The sequence below is a fragment of the Myotis myotis genome, unplaced genomic scaffold (assembly GCF_014108235.1).
Source record: "Myotis myotis isolate mMyoMyo1 unplaced genomic scaffold, mMyoMyo1.p scaffold_m19_p_7, whole genome shotgun sequence".
In the NCBI taxonomy this organism is placed as follows: Eukaryota; Metazoa; Chordata; class Mammalia; order Chiroptera; family Vespertilionidae; genus Myotis; species Myotis myotis.
The window spans coordinates 54,093,237-54,111,671 of record NW_023416379.1 but is presented as its reverse complement, the minus strand read 5'-3'; the positions used below and the strand labels follow the sequence as shown (position 1 = coordinate 54,111,671).

Below are 18,435 nucleotides of genomic sequence, written 5' to 3'. Positions count from 1 at the left end.
ACAGATTTGCAAGTTGAAGTTGATTGATAGCTGAAGGAATTTACTTTATACTGAAAGAAATTATTCTAATTTCTGAGGAAGGCTTCTGAGTTAAACAGTAATATATAGCTCAGCTTTCACTGAGTTGAAAAAACATGACTCAAAAAACATTTGATCACTTTAGCTTACTTCAAAGAGACTAGAGATTTGGAATCTAAATAATGCGTTGTTTTCTGACTTTGCAGATCATCTTTAGATGATATTTAAAGGTCTAGTGATGAAAATGACAGTTCTGCAGTCTGTGAGATGCTCCCTAAATAGCAGTAATCTAACTTTGGATGGTCTAGGCCAGTGATGGTGAACCTATGACACGCGTGTCAGAGGTGACACGCGAACTCATTTTTTTTGGTTGATTTTTCTTTGTTAAATGGCATTTAAATATATAAAATAAATATCAAAAATATAAATCTTTGTTTTACTATGGTTGCAAATAGCAAAAAATTTCTATATGTGACACGGCACCAGAGTTAAGTTAGGGTTTTTCAAAATGCTGACACGCCGAGCTCAAAAGGCTCGCCATCACTGATCTAGATTTATCCATGCAGGAGATACATGAGCTTGCACTATTAACATCTAATTTCTTATGTTTAGAGCAGGGATTGCCAGTTCTGAATTTGCATCACAGTGGGTTCTCCACAATTATTTGTAGGCTTGTGGTAAAGTCAGACAAACTACTGAACTGTTGAAGTTCATTTTACAGCAAAATATGTTGAGAGTAATGTTTTTAGAGTAATGCTTTTCAGGCTTTAGTGTGCATAAGAATCAGCTGAGGTATATTAAATTTATGCCCTCTCCCCCAGAATTCTGAATCTTATTATTGGGAACCTCAGTGTTGTGGTGAGCAGCAACCTGAATTTAACAAGCACTCCACCACATTTGGACATATGGTCCAGGAACCACTTTGAGGAACACTGTTCTAGAAAATAAGGGAATAGGCGCCCTTGTCAGGTGGTTCAGTTGGTTGGAGCATTGCCCCATACACCAAAAGGTGGTGGGTTCAATTCCCAATTAGGGCACATACCCAGGTGGCAGGTTTGGTTCCCAGTCAGGCAATGTGCAAGAGGCAGCTGATCGATGTTTCTCACATCAGTGTTTCTCTCTCTCTCTACCCTCTTCCTCTCTTTCAAGTCAATTAAAAAAGAAATTGAGGAAGAAATGAAGCCATTAAAGGAAAAGATAAGTCTTAATTATAGAGAAGTGCATGACTTTGGGCCATTGATCTCAAATTGATCTCTTAGTCCAAAACTGGAAAAAAGTATTTAACTGCTAATAGTGAGCCATGGTTTTTTTATATCAATAAACAGAAAAAAAATCTGAATTTGTATTTTAAGTTTTTTTTTATTAAAGTGAATGCCCACTACTCCTTTTCTGCTAGTAAAATGAAGAGGTAGCTAAGAAATAAAATGGAGAAATAGCTAATCAAACTTAGTTTGACAACTTATTTTTTCTTGTGAATTTAGCATTATACTTTTGTAGTTTTTTGTGCTTGATATGTTGAGCCACTGATGGCAAAGATGACCCTTGTTTTTACCTACATTGAATTTTGCCCAAGTGAGAGATTAAGGTAGACAAGTAGATAGGCAATTAAATACAGAGTAATAAGGGCTGTGATGGGTGAGGAACTAATAGACTGTACAGTTAACTTTCATTTGGAGGTTGAGCAGTTTCTTGGAGAAGTGGCATCTAAGATGAAATAGCGAGGCTTAGGAGGAATTATGCATATTTTATTTCACTTGTCATGATCATAACGATTGCTTTGTTGTGTTGTCTTTGAAGAAGATAATCTCTAAATGTTTGTAGTTTTTTTTTTTGTAAGCATTTTTGTTTTTTCTTCTTGTCTTCATTGATATATTTTCAGGTTTACGTTTTTGAATATTTTTCAAAGCAGTTTTATAATGGTGTGTTGAAAACCTGTGAGCTCATTATTCAGATCTTTGCATTAGCCGTGGATTGACTAGTTTCTCCTTATAGTCTGTTCTCAATCAGACGTTTATATAATCAGTACTTAACCAGATATTATTCTGCACAATGAAGCAGAACACTCCATTGCCCTGCAGGATGATTGCTTTTAATGATTGCTAAAGGATTCTCTTTCTGTCTCATTTAAGGAAACATTTTTTATGGGCAACCTATAAAACTTTTAACACACTAAGTACGACAAGACTTTTTTGAACCATTTACTTGATGGTGATATAATCACTTAATCAAGTTGGTTAAAGATAAATAGCTCATTTTCCACATTAATATCATCTATCCTAGATGTGTTTTTTCCTTTCTCTTCAAAGTAATCTAGTGTGATGGCTTTTATACTTTTAAATTCAAATATTTTCTTTTCAGTTTTATTCTATTTCTTTGAAGGCAATGTGCTGGATGGAATCCACCAAAATTCGAAAGCATTGTCACACTATCTTCAATTCCTCTCCTCCCATTCTCTCTTTAACTTACTTGTTTTTTGCACAACTACCTTGATCAAGGTCAACAGTGACCTTCTTGTACCTAAATGTAATGGTCTATTCTCCGTGTGCATTTGTATTTTTAAACTATTATCAGCATTTAACATAGCTCATCACTTTTTTTTTTAAACCTCCCCTGAGGATATATTTTCATTGATTTTTAGAGGGATGTGGGGGAGAGAAAGAAAGAAACTTAAATTGGTTGCTTCTTGTACGCACCCCAAACTGGGGGGATGTAATCCAAAACCCAGGTGTGTGCCCTGGCCAGGAATCGAACCCTGGACTCTTTGGTGGATGGGAGGATTCTCCTACCAACTGAGTTACACTGACCAGGGCAGAAGAGAAGATTTTACATGTTTTCTTAAATCAGGAAAAGTTTGCCTTTTGTCCACCCCTACCAGTTTCTATATATATTGGTTTGGTTGTATGATATTTTTTTGTTTTTCAGTCGGCATCTAAATTTTAGTTGAAGTAACCAGGTTAATTTTTTCAGTAGTCATAATCTAGTTAGATTTGTATTTTCCCCCTAACTTAGTAATATTAGTATTTTTCCCCATTTTTTATTATGAAAATTGTCAAACATAAGAGAATTATCTTGCAGAATAGCATACATTCTGGATTTGTCTGATTGTTTCTTCATGATTAATATAAGAAGTTTTAATCATTGTAGTCTTCATAATTTAGGACTGTTTGCTGAGAATAGCTTGTATACTTATGTCATAGCGCTTAACATTACTAATATTAACTTGATTCCATTTCATTCTGTTACTGAATATGATCTTAGTGGAGAGATCCTATAAGTAATGGCTCTGAGAACAGGATCTTAATTTGAGAATATCTGTGTTCTTTCTCCATTTCTAACAAAGATTTCCAAGATGGCCTTAAATGAGTCACACAACTCTTCCGCTTGTTACAAAACAAGCAGAATTTCCCATGTTACTTAAAGTTAAGTGGATTTCCTGACTGATGTTTATAATGCCCATAAAAGATATAAAGCATAGCTAAAATAGTAATTAGAGAAATTATTGTGATACTCTTCTGGTCCTTCCAAGCAAGCTTTCTTTTAGCATAAGTGTTATTTCCTCAGCAAACATTTCTTGTCTCATATTTACATTTATATCTGAAGTGAAGGGAAACCTTCAATGCTTACTGTATGGCAATCACTGTGTTAGAGTCTTCAAATACATCTTCTCATTAGTTTTTAAGCCTCCATTCTAAGCTGTGAAATAGGTAAGTCCCTGTTTCATTTTACAGACAGGGAAACCAAGGATCAGGGGTGTTTGGTAATTTGTTCTATATTGCAGACATGGTAAGTGCCAGAGCCAGACTTTGAACCCACATGTTTGTAAGCTTTCTAAGCTGAGCTTCATCATGAGAACTCTTCTGAATATTTCTGAATGTCATACATATTGAGGAAAATCTCTCCAACAAATGTTGGTAGCTACTAATGAAGAATTTATACCATCTTCTTCTGATCAGAATCATTTCATATGTAGACAATATTTTTTAACCTCATTAATGTTCCAGTTATATTACATCTCCAGTCACTGATTCTATTCTAGAATGTTGGCAAAGGATGAACTGATGACCATCCTTCAGAAGTGTTGCAGCGTTTTAAAGTCCTCTTCTGAAAAGCAGCTTGGCAGCACAGCAAAGAGGATAGAGGAGCTCCTGGCCCAGCTTCAGAGCCTGGATGGTGAGAAGATGATATCCTGCCAATTTTACTGGCTATGAAAATCATGTAGCTAAAATGACATGGAAAACCCCATGTTCAGATGTATTGAGAGATGAAGGCATAAAGTAGTTCATGATTAGTCAGTATACCAAGCCTCAGAATATTACATATTGATAATTACAAACAGGTCACATGGTTATCTTCCAACTTTGGTTTAAGCAATGAAAAACATCAAATGGGCGAAAAATAGAAACATTCTTTGTGCAGATGGATAATTTGGAGGACTTACCTTTAAAAAAAAAGGTGGGGGAGGGACAAAAATATTAAGATTGATAAGATTAGCAGGGCATCATAATTAAGGACTCCTTTTAGATTTTTTTTTTTTCTTAAGCATTCCATCAGGTCCTTTATAGATTTCAAAAACACTGCATAAGTCATTAGGAAGCCTGAAAAATTAATAGTTCTCAACTGCTTTCACAGCAGTGAGGCTCATTGGTGTGCTGATTACCAGTGCATGAGGTCTGCTTTAATCAGACTTACAAGAGCCTGAATCCTTCAGTGAAAGTGAACTGAGGCAGCCTGCCATTTCTCTGTGTTGAAGGGTTACCAGTTCCCTTATTTTCATGGCCCCCATGTGACCATATTTATATTTGCCAGATGCTGGGGTACCTGGTTGTGTACAAGTGCCCACGTTCTGTTCTCATGCTCCAGGACTTCTTGTTCTTGTGGGCACCACAGATTGGTGCTGATCATTAATTCTCATGGGCTCTTCTGCTCTCTCTCTAGCACCAAAGTATGGAATTCTTTTGGTAAAGCATTTCCCCTATTCAGGAAAATTGTAATGGAGCTTGGGGGAAAGAGACAGCTTGGTGGATAATGTATAAGCACATAGATTGGACATGGATTAGTGGAAATATTTTACTTGTAATGCCCATAGTAATCCTTCCTGTTTGGCAAGTGTTCCTTTGTCTTGTAAAGCCTTTGGATTTAGGAAACCACTTTTGCTGATACCCCTCCCCGTCTCCCTGCTGCAGTGTTAGGCACCGGAGGAATGCTTAGTTAATGCAAGGTGAAAGAGCAAGTGGCAGGAACAGGCAAAAGGAGGAAGTACCCCATAAGACTAAGGGGTGGGTTCCCTCCAGGTTGTGGGTGGGCATGAGCCTAACCATGTTTCAAAAGGGCTGTAATTGGTAATTGTGGATATCATTGAGTCCAGCCTCAATACAGAATCTAAAGCTCAGAGGAGAAAGGAACTTGCTCAAAATCCCACAGCCAGCTAGCACCCAGACCAGTACCTACCTCTCTTAATCACCAGCTCATTGTTCTTTTCTCACCGATTCTCACTTTAAATGCCCCCTAATTATGGTCACTGGGACAGTGAAGTCCACTTTAAGGACATAAATAGGGTACAAGACTTAGGAGTATTTAAGATAAATTAGGTAAATTTCAATCTTTTACAAAATTGGACTCAGCCCTACCTGGTTTGGCTCAGTGGAGAGAGCGTAGGCCTGCAGACTGAAAGGTCCTGGGTTTGATTCTGGTCAAGGGCACATGCCCAGGTTCTGGCTTGGTCCCTAGTAGCGGGCGTGCAGGAGGCAGCTGATCAATGATTTCCTTTCATCATTGATGTTCTGTCTCTCTCCCTTTCCCTTCTCCTCTGAAATCAATAAAAATATAAAAACAAACAACAAAAAAACCCCACACCAAATTGGATTCGGATATTTGTAAAATAAAACTGCATATATAATTTTAATTAGAGTTCATGTAACATAAGCTAATGAACAAATTCTATGATGTGCTAAATACTACATGAAGTAATGTAGCTTAATGGGAAGGATGGAGATTAAGATGATTAATAGTGTAAAGAATAAGGAATTTTACAAGTTGAAGCAAAACTAGTGTCTAGAAGAAATGTTTGTAATTTCTCTATTTCCAAAAGTGATACATTGTTGTTAATAAAGTGACATTAAAACCCCCTACATTGGAAAGCGGAAATATTTGACTATATGCTATCTCCGGTTCCTTCACACTTATTACATATTATAGTCTGGTTTTAAAATTACATTTGGAGGGTTAAGTAGGTCAGAGTGTCATATTTATTTTTAAGAATCTGCTACGTGTTAATGAAATGGGACAAAGAATTTATCAGATATTTTAACCTTAAATTATATCTTTCTTGAACCAAGAATAATCCATAGCTAAAAGGAAGTTTATTCTTTGAGAACAAGATCGCTTCCCTAGCTGCATCCTCCTGTTTCAGACTTGGTCCGAATGAGCCGTGTGAGTGTGCAGTTCTAGCAGCTGCCTTGCACGAGGAAGAGGGTATACAGCCTCACCTCTCCAGAAGCACAGCTGCACCTCTGGCCAGATGTGGTTTACTGTGGCCTATGCTGAAGAGCAAAGGTGCACTTTGTGTTTTAATAGATTATGTCAAAACTTTTACACACCCTCTTTATTACTTTAATAGCATTTTGTCAAAAATAGTACATTGGAACATCAGGGCCAAACTTGCCAGTGTGTAGGTTTATGTTGTTGATCATCGGCATAGTCAAAGGAATACAGTTTAAATTTGATTTTTAGAAGCTATTTATAACAGGACAAAGACTTGGCGCTTTTTGCTGTTGGTTTTTTTGGAGGAGGGTATTTGTTTGTACTTTGTTTTCATTGTGGTCACATTTTAAAAATTCAGTAGCTGGTTTTTTCAAGACCCCTCTGCAGCATAAGTTATGTAATATTTATTGACCTTTAGCTTCTAGAAGAAATAATTTATCTGATGGACCCTTGATCCCCTGCCAAATGTAACTGTATTTCTCTTGGAATAGTAGAAATGTTGGTTCTCCTGACGTGAATCAATTTATCCCAGTTGCTGTATATTGGTTTTGTATTAAAAGCAGAAGTCAAAGAGGAAGAAGATGCTTCTGGGTCACAGTCAAAGGGGCTTCAGAAGACAGACCTCTATCATCTTCAGAAGGTCAGGTCACTTCTCCTTCCAGTGACTTTCTGTGATACTCCCTTTTTTCCAGTATGTACTGTAGATTAGCTCTGCCTGGATATTTCTATTTTCCTTTTAAAATCACACCCAGGAACAAAGCAGATTTTGTAATTTACTTGTAAATGAAACATCCTATTTATCTCACTGCCAGCCTCATTCTCCATGTACACAGTCTGGAATTTACTAGTGAACATAGGTGGAAACTGTTCCTGTAGCCTCAGAGAGAGAGAAAATTAACTGGCAATAGGGAAAATGGGAACATAGTTGCAAAAAAGAATCCAATTATTTATCTGATGTATTTATTGGTATTTCTGTTGAGCCTACCTCATTAGTTTTAGATACTTTTGTTGATTTTTTAAATGTATAGTCATGTAGAGCAGAAATTGAACTGCAGTATACCCATTGTAATCTTTTTCAGGTAGTTCTAACTTTATTTATTTATTTTTTTTAAAAAAATATATTTTATTGATTTTTTACAGAGAGTAAGGGAGAGGGATAGAGAGTTAAAAACATCGATGAGAAACACCAATCAGCTGCCTGCTGCACACTCCCCACTGGGGATGTGCCCGCAACCAAGGTATATGCCCTTGACCGGAATCGAACCTGGGACCCTTGAGTCCGCAGGCCGATGCTCTATCCACTGAGCCAAACTGGTTAGGGCTAGTTCTAACTTTAGAATCTTGGTTGCCAGAGTATAGAACCTTCTTTGTATAGCATGATACCAAGTTATGATAAATGTAGAATAAAATTTCAATCTAAGCAAAAGCAAACCACATGGAAATCTATTCTGTTAGTATGGCAAAAGGGTGAGGTTTTTCTTTTCCTTGTAAGTCCTTTACTTAAATGAAGTAATGAGTTGTGGATAGTGAGCACTCTGCCATATAACTTAGTAACGATGTTAACTGCCCTTTTCCTCTTTCCCTGAAAATTTACTCAGTGTTTGGAGCAAAACACTAGGAGGAAAGATTCTTTCCAGACCTTAAAAATAAAAAAGAACCCATTTTGATCTGATTCTTTCTTGCATATTCTGTCTTAGGCAAAGGGCATCAGCTGCCTTTGAGGGGTTTTCTTTCTCCAAATCACCAGAAAAGCTATGTTCTTTCCATCCACAGTCACTATTGGAAATGAAGGAGTTAAGAAGAACAGGAAAGAAACAAACCAAGTTTGAAATCCTGAGAGAAAAAGTTGTGAACTTCATTGACAGTCTGGTGAGGTGAGTGGTTGCTCTTAAGGGCTAAAAATCTGGCTATTTTCCCAAATAGCACTGATGTGATAGCATCCATACCCATTTTGGGACACTTCCCCCTAGATTAGGCTTTATGCTTTTCAGGTTCCTCCTTCCAGCTTAGAATTGTAATTTTGATCGTCTTTCCATCCTTATGAAGATGTGTAAACAAAATGACTTAGTGCATTCTTTTACAGCTAGTTCAAAAATACAGGTTTAAATTTGATCTAGTTCATTAGACTGGGATAGGAGGGGTGGTGATGAAAACAGAAAGCATTTTCCCCCTCTCTAATAACACAGTGTTTGCATTGCACTTTATTCTTTTTTTTTTTTTAATTAAATCTATTGTTCAGATTATTGCACTTTATTCTTTCTCTATCTCTGCTAAGAGTATGCTGGACCTGGGCCAAGCCCCAGAGCAGACTAGCCGTAATGCCCTATTTTATCCCGAGTAAAGAAAGGACTTATAATTCTAGAGAATACCTGTGCGACTCATTATCAGCACTAAATTCATGTTGAGAAATGTACTCATAGCAAACTTAGAATTCTACCAGTCTTGCTTGTTTTTTAAAGATGATTCCTTTTTGGGAAACCCAGATCATTGCTATCGAAAAACAAGGCAAGTGAGAAAAAGAAAATGACTTAATAGTTAAAGAGTAGGAAAACAAACTGTTATTTATCATTGCTGATTATATTTTAATGGCAGTCTAACTCAGCAGCCAGCTAGACACTGAATAGAATCAAGTACTAAAAATATAGCAGCTCAGTTATTGAAGACAAAAAGTGGTTTTCTGATAAATTACCTGACCTTCTTGAAAGTGAAAAGTTCCATTTTCCAGGACAATGTGGGGGCAGAGTCATTGTTCCTAGTCATTGGGGAGAAATTACTAATGTCATGAAAGAGGTCCAAATGACCAACCAAGTATGACAAAGGCAGTTTACAGTGAGAGAAATGTGTCATATAAAAGTGATGCAATGCAATGTTGAACTGACCTACAAACCAGAAATGACCTTATAGAACTCGTAGAGTTAATCTTGCCCTGCTGGCTTCCCTGTTCTTATAGTTTCCTGACCCAAGTTCCTGGATCTTCCCTTTTACCAGGTTGTGACCATTGCAGTTGCTAAAAATAATTTTGCAATGAATTGTAGCATAATTTCTAAGCCAAATATCAGGTTCCTTTTGTAGTTCTCACAAATCCCAAATTGTAGGCTTTGAAACCAGACAACCATTTCCCATTTGTGATCTTTGACCTAATATGTCAGACCTTTTACCTTTCTGAGTAGTTACTAAAATAAAACTGAACATGATTGAAATATGTTGTGAAATCACAAAATTTTCCTTACTAGGATTGACTTTCTTTACTAAGATTGACTCTCCCAGGAGGAAAGAGATTAGGATTTGTAGCATATTAGAGCTAAAAGGGACCCGAGAAGTCATGTAGCAGCTAAAGCCCAGCAAGAGGCTGACTGTGGAAAGTCCCAGGCCCCGTATGATGACATCTGTCAAAAGGCCCTCGTTATTTCTCCATACTGTTGCCAAGGATCAGTCACATTACAGTTGTTCGAGAAGAGCTTGGAGTTCTGGAGGAAGGTGATCTAGAGCTGTTCAAACAAGTGATACAAACAGACCGTGAAACTTTGCTGAGCTGGAAATTAAAAGGAAGAGAGAAGCCAAAGAGATGCTTGAAAGGAAGTGACAAAGGAAGAGACTTAAGTTCAAAAAGCTAAATGGGAAAGGAAGTGGCTAGAAAAAGCTTGAGGAAAGTCAAAATGGCCTTGTGGACATTTGGCAAACTTCGAAGCAAATACCAAGAGGAAGAAAAGAAAAATCGGACCTTCCTGAAACCACCGAAAGTAAAAGTGAAACAGTGTTGAGTGGCCACCGGGGGTCACAGCCACATAACCTCCCCCCAACTCTCCCCTCCGACTCTGAAGGACTCATTCTTTACTCCCATTTCCACCCCAAAGTAGAGTAGTATTTTCTTTTTAGTCTACTTTTGTTTGCAATTCAATTTTATATCAGTAGTAATTCTTTTGTACATTGAAAGGAGGGGCTCTGTTTAAAAAGAATCTGTCCACACCCCCTACCCTTAGGCCAACCAAGATTGGAAGGTGCTACCATTGGTGCTGCCTTTTCTTCCCACAGCCTGTTATTTAATGTTTTGTACTTCACTGAATTGTGATAGTTAGAAACTTCATATATAGTTTGTGGAAATTATCGAGTTAAACATATTGCTTGGGGGGAAAAAATTAAACATAAGTAATAGACTCCAAAAGGCAGGGTTCCCAGTGTACCATGAGCCTTATTGAGACTACTGAGAGCAGAGACTAAGTTAATGGTTTTTACCAAAATATAAGCTTCAACTTTTTAGCCCCTGATATTAAGTGGTTCTACCAGTTCCCTAAAAACACCTCTCTGATCTGAATCCAAAATGAGCATGGTAGATGCTGTAGTGTCCGACTAATTGCATATTTCTTCTCACAGCAAATAAGTTGCAGAAGAATGTTTCTGTGCCAATCTCCAGGTTTATAGTTGTTTCCTTAATGTAGCCCAGTGGAAACAAAATATAGGCAAATATATTACCTCTGATGGAGATACTTTGAGGATATTAAAAAAGACTTTTTCCCTTAGGAATTCTAAACATCCTATCTAATAATAGACAAACATGGTAATTAACCATACCTCCGCTATGCTTCCCATTGGCTAATCAGGGCGATATGCAAATTAACTGCCAACAAAGATGGCGGCTGGCAGCAAGGCAGCTGAAGCGAACATGAGGCTTGCTTGCTCCAGTGATGGAGGAAGCCAAGGTTCCCCGCCTGCTGCAGCTGGGCTCTGAGCTGCACTCTAAGCAACAATGTTGCAATTATAGAAGCTAAACCCCAGCTACCTGCTTTCAGCCAGCCGGCCTTGCAGCTGGAGCCGCAACAAAGTTTCAATTACAGAAGGTAAATAAATCCAAGAATAAAAAAGAAAAAAAGGAGAGACTGGGAGCTTCAGTTGCAGGCTTGGCCTGCCTGAAAACAGCCCTCAGCCCCTCATCCAGGCTGGGCAGGCACCCCAGTGGGGACCCCACCCTGATGCAGGACACCATTCAGGGCAAACCAGCCAGCCCCCACCCGTGCACCAGGCCTCTGTCCTATATAGTAAAAGGGTAATATGCAAACTGACCCCAACAGCAGAAAGACTGGGAATGACTGGTCAACTATGACACACACTGACCACCAGGGGGCAGACGCTCAATGCAGGAGCGTCTGCCCCCTGGTGGTCAGTGTGCTCCCACATGGGGGAGCTCTGCTCAGCCACAAGCCAGGCTGATGGCTGCCAGTACAGCGGTGGTAGTTGGAGCCTCTCCTGCCTCCTCAGCAGCGCTAAGAATGTCCGACTGCACCTTAGGTCTGCTCCCTGCTGGCAAGTGGACATCCCCCGAGGGCTGCCAGAGGGATGTCTGGTTGCCATCTTAGGCCCAATCCCCCAGGGAGCAGGCCTCAGCCAGCAGGTGGTCATCCCCCGAGGGGTCCCAGACTGAGAAAGGGCACAGGCCGGGCTGAGGGACCCCCCGCCCCCCGCCCCGAGTGCACAAATTTTTGTGCACCGGGCCTCTAGTTAAATATAAAGATGTTGAAAAGGGAGAGGATTACAAATGTGAGACAATAATTTTTTCTGAAATTAACTATCTGGTTGCCTTGTTAAACTTCTAGTCCTTATTACATAGCAGGGATGTCAATAGAGTCTTTAATGATTGGGGAGAAACAGCCTGAGGTTGGTGTAGGAAGAGATTATGGTCAGAAATTATGAGTAACCAGCCATCCAGGGTGGCATTCAGCATCACCAAAACCATTCCTGCGGCTATAGCTAAATTAACTTAATCTTGAGTAAGGTGTTAGCAGTACTTGAGGTACAGAATGCTGGTCCTTAGGTCAAGTTACAAGTCATACTCCTTGCAATTGGTTTTTATTCTGATTGACTGCAGATGTCTACATAAGTGGACTGAGCTGGGGGCCAGGAGCTCTTGAGACAGGGAGGAAGGAGATACTGGGGAGTGATGTGTATGGTTAATACCCTCTTCACTATCTCTTCCTCCACTGACACACTGGTGAGCAGGAATAGTGGGATTTTCTGGGGAATGGTATCCTCTGCAGGAGGGAGAAAGCCAGAACTCCAGGAAGAAGAGGGTGATTTCCCTGGTAACTGGGCTGAGGTAAATGCGCTGCTTGCACACATGGGAAAAGGAGCTGTTACAGTCTGTCATGTGGCCAAAATACTTTAATGCTAGGACTGGACTAAGCCCCAGGAATCTTTCTGAAGGCATGTGAGTTCACTGAATTAGTGACTTATTACTCTGTCTTTGGGTAGTGTATACCAAAGCTTCTTCCAATTTGTTACCCTCTAGGCCAGGGGTCCTTAAACTTTTTAAACAGGGGGCCAGTTCACTGTCCCTCAGACCGTTGGAGGGCCGGACTATAGTTTAAAAAAAAAACTATGAACAAATTCCTATGCACACTGCACATATCTTATTTTGAAGTAAAAAAACAAAACGGGAACAAATATTTGTATTTGCATGTGGCCCGCGGGCCATAGTTTGAGGACCCGTCCTCTAGGCCACCAAAGACCTATGTCGCTATCATGGTTGAGACCAGCTGATGGGCTCATTATACATTCAAAGTGAATTTAAAAAAAAATGATTTTAGAGAGAGGAAGGGACAGGGAGAGAAACATCAGTGTGAGAGAGAAACATTTATTTGTTGCCTCCTGTATACACTGCAATTGAAGGACAAATGCACAACCTTTTGGTGCATGGGACAATGTTCCAACCAACTGAGCCACATTGGCTCAAACTGAATTTTTTAATGCTTTATTTTTTAAGTTCAGATTTAATTATGTTTATCATCTAACTCAGAAGAATCCCAAGTTACACTTTTTAAATTTGCTTGTTTTTCAATTCCGTGAAGCTATCATTTAGCCTTTTCTGCCTTCTAAAGTAAAAAGTAATTCTAACATAAAAAACTTTCAAGGTACCATTTCTATGAGAGATACCAATTAAAACACTTTCTGTGATCCAAAAAGAATTTTGTAAACTTTTAATTCCAGGCACAAGGCCTTTTTAATATTTGCAAGAGTTAAGTGTTTGCTCTGGCAGGAATGTGGATATCTTGGTTTTCTAAACAATTTAAGAAAGTATATCTTTAATACTTTAAGAAATTGTACTCTAAAGGTTCATAGCAGAAATGTAATTTATGTGCATTTGTTCTTAAAGGTTTAAATCAGAACAAATATAGTTTCTTGTGCTCTAAAGAGTTCTGGAAGTTTTAAAAAATAATGGAATAGGTACAATTCTTTGTAAACCTGCATTGAATTTGATATTTGGGTTTGTTTTTGGTTGTTATTGATTTTGCCCATTAAGCAAATTGCTCAGTCTTCCCCCAGATTCACAAAAATGTTACATTGAATTTAAACCTGTGCTTATCTAAATGCTGATAGCTGACTTGGGCTTTTTCAGAGAATACCTTCTGCTTCCCGAGACACAGCCTCTGCACGAGGTGGTGTACTTCACCGCTGCTCACACCCTCCACGAGCACCTCAATGCTGCTCCGCGCATGGCCCTCCACACTGCACTCAACAACCCCTATTATTATCTCAAGGTAAGGAGCAGATTCACTCTCTGACAGTTTGGGTCAGACCCCAGGAATTACTCATCACAAAAACATAAATTTACAGTTCCTAGTGACCAGGCAGTTAGTTGGCAGCCCAGAGTTGTCACCTCTGTCAGATACCTTTAAAAATCCTTTAGACTTTCGGAGGGTGTTTTCTAAGCCAGTGAAAATAATCAACTAATGCTGCCAACATTGGATCATTGTAAATGTCTTCCCCTTCGTGTGATAAAATCAGTAGATACTAAAACATGAGTAAAATGCTACTACTCTTGTGAAATAAATGTTTCCTACAATAACAGCAAAATAATGGCTCAAACTATATGGCCTACTAAAATTACTTAGAAATGCTCTGGGATTTCATCTTGAATTTTAAACCAAGGAAAGATCTATTCTGAGAGAGCATCTCCAGATGGCCGGAATCTGCCAGGGATAGGCTCCTAAAACCAGACACATTTGATAGTTCTACGAAGTTGTTTATACTGAGAGTACAAGACAGATCAGGATCTTAAAAATCAACTTTCTTTAGCAAGGTAAAGTGGTCACTTTAAACATTTTAGTAAGCTATATTGCAGTAAGTTAATATACATATATTAAAAAGTTTGTTGACAGTTTTTTAATAAGTTAATATTAAGTTAAAATATTAGTCACTAAGTTGTCAACTCAGTTTACCATGTAGAAATCTTAACACAAAGGACACCTAAGAAGTGACTCCATGAAACCTATGAAGTATCCTAATGTACTAGTTTCCTGTTCCAAAATGGCACACAGGCATGCTAAGCATTATAAGAGAAATCTTGAGTGGGAAGATATAAATCAGGGGTCTTCAGTGATGGTGGGTAGTGGGGGAGCTTGAGTAATTTCATATTCACAGCACAAAATATCAAGTCATTTTTATTATATAAAGCACACATTAAGTCTCTTACAAAATAATTCTGGCTAGTGGTAGGTCACAGAAAAGAACTGGTGTGATTTTAGCAGTCTTTGGGAGTATCCTTCCTATATAATAAAAGCATACTATGCAACTCGACCAAACAGCGGAATGACCTGTTACTAACATGCACTGAACACCAGGGGGCAGACGCTCAATGCAGGAGCTGCCCCCTGGTGGTCAGTGTGCTCCCACAGGGGGAGTGCTGCTCAGCCAGAAGCCGGTCTGAGGGACCTCTCCTGCCCCCCCCCCCCCCCAGTGCATGAATCTCATGCACCAGGCCTCTAGTGTAATAAATTCCATGTGTAAGTGAATGTGTGAGAAAGATTTTGTTTCTAAGTAAGAACCATGGATTTCAAATAAATTGAAAAACACGATTTTTGTAAGGGTTAGGATCTGCAGTGTTGATAAGCCTTTGGGATTATAGACTTGATAGTAGTGTGTTGGTATTAATACGCTATAGTAATTGCTAGAATCCAAGTAATTTCAAATGTTGGAAGTAGCATTGTGTTGAAAATCCACAAAGAATTTCATAAACTTTTTATGGAAACCAGAAATGCATTAGGGTTGCAGAAATTAGTAATGTATTACTAAAATGAAAAAAAAAAAATGAAAAATATGCTTGTCTTCTGATCCTGGGAGTATTCTTTAGTTACCAGGATTATGACCAAGACTTAATCCTAAACAAGCAGTTAACTGTTGGAGAGTAAATGCAACTCACTAAATAAAGGAAATTATATTCCACATACTGATTTACTAAATTTAGGTCAGGAGTTTTATTGTCTGATTTTGTACCTAATCATTTCTGAAAGGTAATCATCTTAGTTTACTGTTATTTTTAGAATGAAGCACTGAAAAGTGAAGAAGGCTGCATTCCAAATGTCGCCCCAGACATCTGCATAGCATATAAACTGCACCTCGAGTGCAGCAGGCTCATCAACCTTGTGGACTGGTCAGAGGTAAGTGGAGGGAGAAGAGCAAACTGTGTATTTGTACACTATCCATGACACTTTCCTGGGATGTTTTTCTTAATGTCTTTTTTGGAAAGCATAAATCACCTCATGCTTCAGAAATTTCTCCAAAATAGCAGCTTACTGTTCAACAGTCCCACTCCCAATCCCCTGCACTCTGATCCAAGCCAATGGTGCATTCATGGGATCAAATCCAAGATAACAGTAAGCAGAAGCTGAGCAGTTTAGATCAGTTTTGTTATTCCACAAAGTAAAAGTATATTAACTACCATTTCTCTTACAGCATAAACAAAAAAAAAACCCATTAGAATAATTACACTAGCAATGAGGAAGCACAAGGAATAGTTGGCAAGGCCATGGACAACTGTTGTTCTTATTTTAAGTAACGATTCTTTCCCTCCTCAGAATATTACAAAGTTAACTGCTGAAGGCCCTATTTTACAGATCTGTTGTCACCACTTAAAAATAATTGGCTGCCTCCAAGAAAAACAGGCATTTTGCTAGGGTAATAGAGGTTGGGAGTAGAGGATTCAGTAATTTGTAATGAAATTTGATTCAACTTTGATTAGTAATTTCAACTTTGATTAGTAATTTTTCTCTGCACATTTCTTCTCTGAAATAACATTATGCAGGAACCACTCTTATTATCTTTTAATGTGTATTTGATTTAAAGTGAATATTAATATAGTTTTGAGAATCTGAAACTTGGTGTAATTGTTAAAAATGTGCCAGTTAGCAGCAGCAGTGCTTGACCTGGCTTCATATAGAGCCATCAAGGGCAATTAAAGATGTTTGGCAACAGTAGAGATTTTTATTTTCTTCTGTCTTCTCTCTCAAAAGGCTTTTGCAACAGTTGTGACAGCTGCTGAAAAAACAGATGCCAATTCTATAACCTCAGAAGAAAGGAATGACATTATTCAGTATCCTTTTAAAACCACTCTGCAATGTCCAAGTATATGTATAGAATGTTTATAATTTTCTAAGATCTACATTCGAGATTTATAAAGATGTGATGCAGCCAACCTTATTGATATTAACCATTCCATCCCAGAATGTTTCTAAATATTTAATCCAAACAATCTAAAATGAGGTCAAATATAAAATACTTGGTTTGAAACTTATAGCAAGATCATATTCCAAAATTCACCAAAAATATCCGAAACTGTCATTATTGAATTCTCTATTTTTATAAGGTTATTAATGTACTTTCAGGAGTTTTCATACTATGCAAAAAAATCAGGTAAATATTAAGCACTTTCCAGTCATATCTTATTGACTGGATTCTAATTACATTTAATGGTTTCCCTTAAGGGTTGTTTAATTTAGGAGTATATTTTGAACTATATTTCCATTTACTAATGTTTTAACATTGATATTTTAACCTCCTGTCAAAATACAACATGGCCCATTTCCTTAACTATATCTTCCAGTGCTCGGTTCATTAGAGCTGTTTCTGAACTGGAACTTTTAGGATTTATAAAACCTACCAAACAGAAGACTGACCACGTGGCAAGGCTAACATGGGGAGGCTGTTAGAAAGCAAATGAATGAAGCCACAAGGATCACATTTAGTTTAAAAGAAGAGAGAGACCAGTCATACTTACCACTAGAGGACAAATGTATAATCCCCACATGATATTTAACCAGCAAGTAGACTGTTAATCCCAAACAGGACTATATCAAAACACTTTCGGCATACTTTGGAATCCAGTAACAAGCTTACATTGTAACTGAAACCTTTCTCACATTATCACTAATTTTCATATTAATAAAATGTTCTTGAACATAGTCTGTAAATGTAATAACTTTATTCAGGAGTATAAAGTATTTGCGGTTGATTTAATAGTACTCATTCCTACTCCAAGACATTTTGGAGACATGGGAAAATCTGAGTATGGACTGGATGTTAAATTAAGGGAGTATTATTTTAAGTGAGATAATAGTTTCTAGTTATATAGGACTACCTTATTCTTAGAAGCTGCACTATGTATGTTCTTTGAAATAATTAAATATAAACATATAAACAAATATGGTACAGTAACTGTTCACTTTAAATGTATTTATTGACTGTTTTCAGCTTGAATGTTCTCTGAATAAAAAAGTGGGAATGAAGAAAATTCTTGAGTTTTGCTCTAAAGGTTATAAAGCAGAAAAAAACAGGGTAATAGAGCTAGAGGGGGATTACAGGATTAAAAGATTTCTAATGGCATGTTTATTATGCTTATGGGAATGATCTAGGTAGGAAAAAGAAAACAGATGCAGGAGAGAGGACTGCTAGACTGGTCTTTTAATGAGAGGATTTTGGATCTAGTTTTTACCTAAAACATAGGAACAATCTTTGGAGCCATGTCTGAGTAGATAGGGACAGGTTATTAGGTGCTTTAGCTGAATATTCACTTAGTAATACCAATTACTGTATAATTTCGAAGGGAGTAGATAACCCAAATAAGATAATCACTTCCACCTAGGGAACATATTAAACAGATTCTAACAGTCC

At 38.0% G+C, this 18,435-nt stretch overlaps 1 protein-coding gene across 4 annotated transcripts in view; it reads left to right on the top strand.

Annotated features, from left to right (window-relative positions):
* ORC3 (origin recognition complex subunit 3) overlaps positions 1-17,726 on the top strand; it is a 57,079-nt gene extending 39,353 nt beyond the window's left edge. For 3 of the 4 annotated variants that reach the window (XM_036316643.1, XM_036316640.1, XM_036316644.1), the window contains 7 exons: positions 4,055-4,188; positions 7,059-7,138; positions 8,272-8,372; positions 13,886-14,027; positions 15,810-15,926; positions 16,779-16,858; positions 17,369-17,726. In XM_036316643.1, coding sequence (XP_036172536.1) covers positions 4,055-4,188; positions 7,059-7,138; positions 8,272-8,372; positions 13,886-14,027; positions 15,810-15,926; positions 16,779-16,858; positions 17,369-17,474 — 760 coding nt within the window. In that variant the 3' untranslated portion in view covers positions 17,475-17,726. The remainder of the gene's footprint in view (positions 1-4,054; positions 4,189-7,058; positions 7,139-8,271; positions 8,373-13,885; positions 14,028-15,809; positions 15,927-16,778; positions 16,859-17,368) is intronic. The other variant, XM_036316642.1, reaches the window with a different exon arrangement.
* Positions 17,727-18,435: the final 709 nt, after the last annotated feature.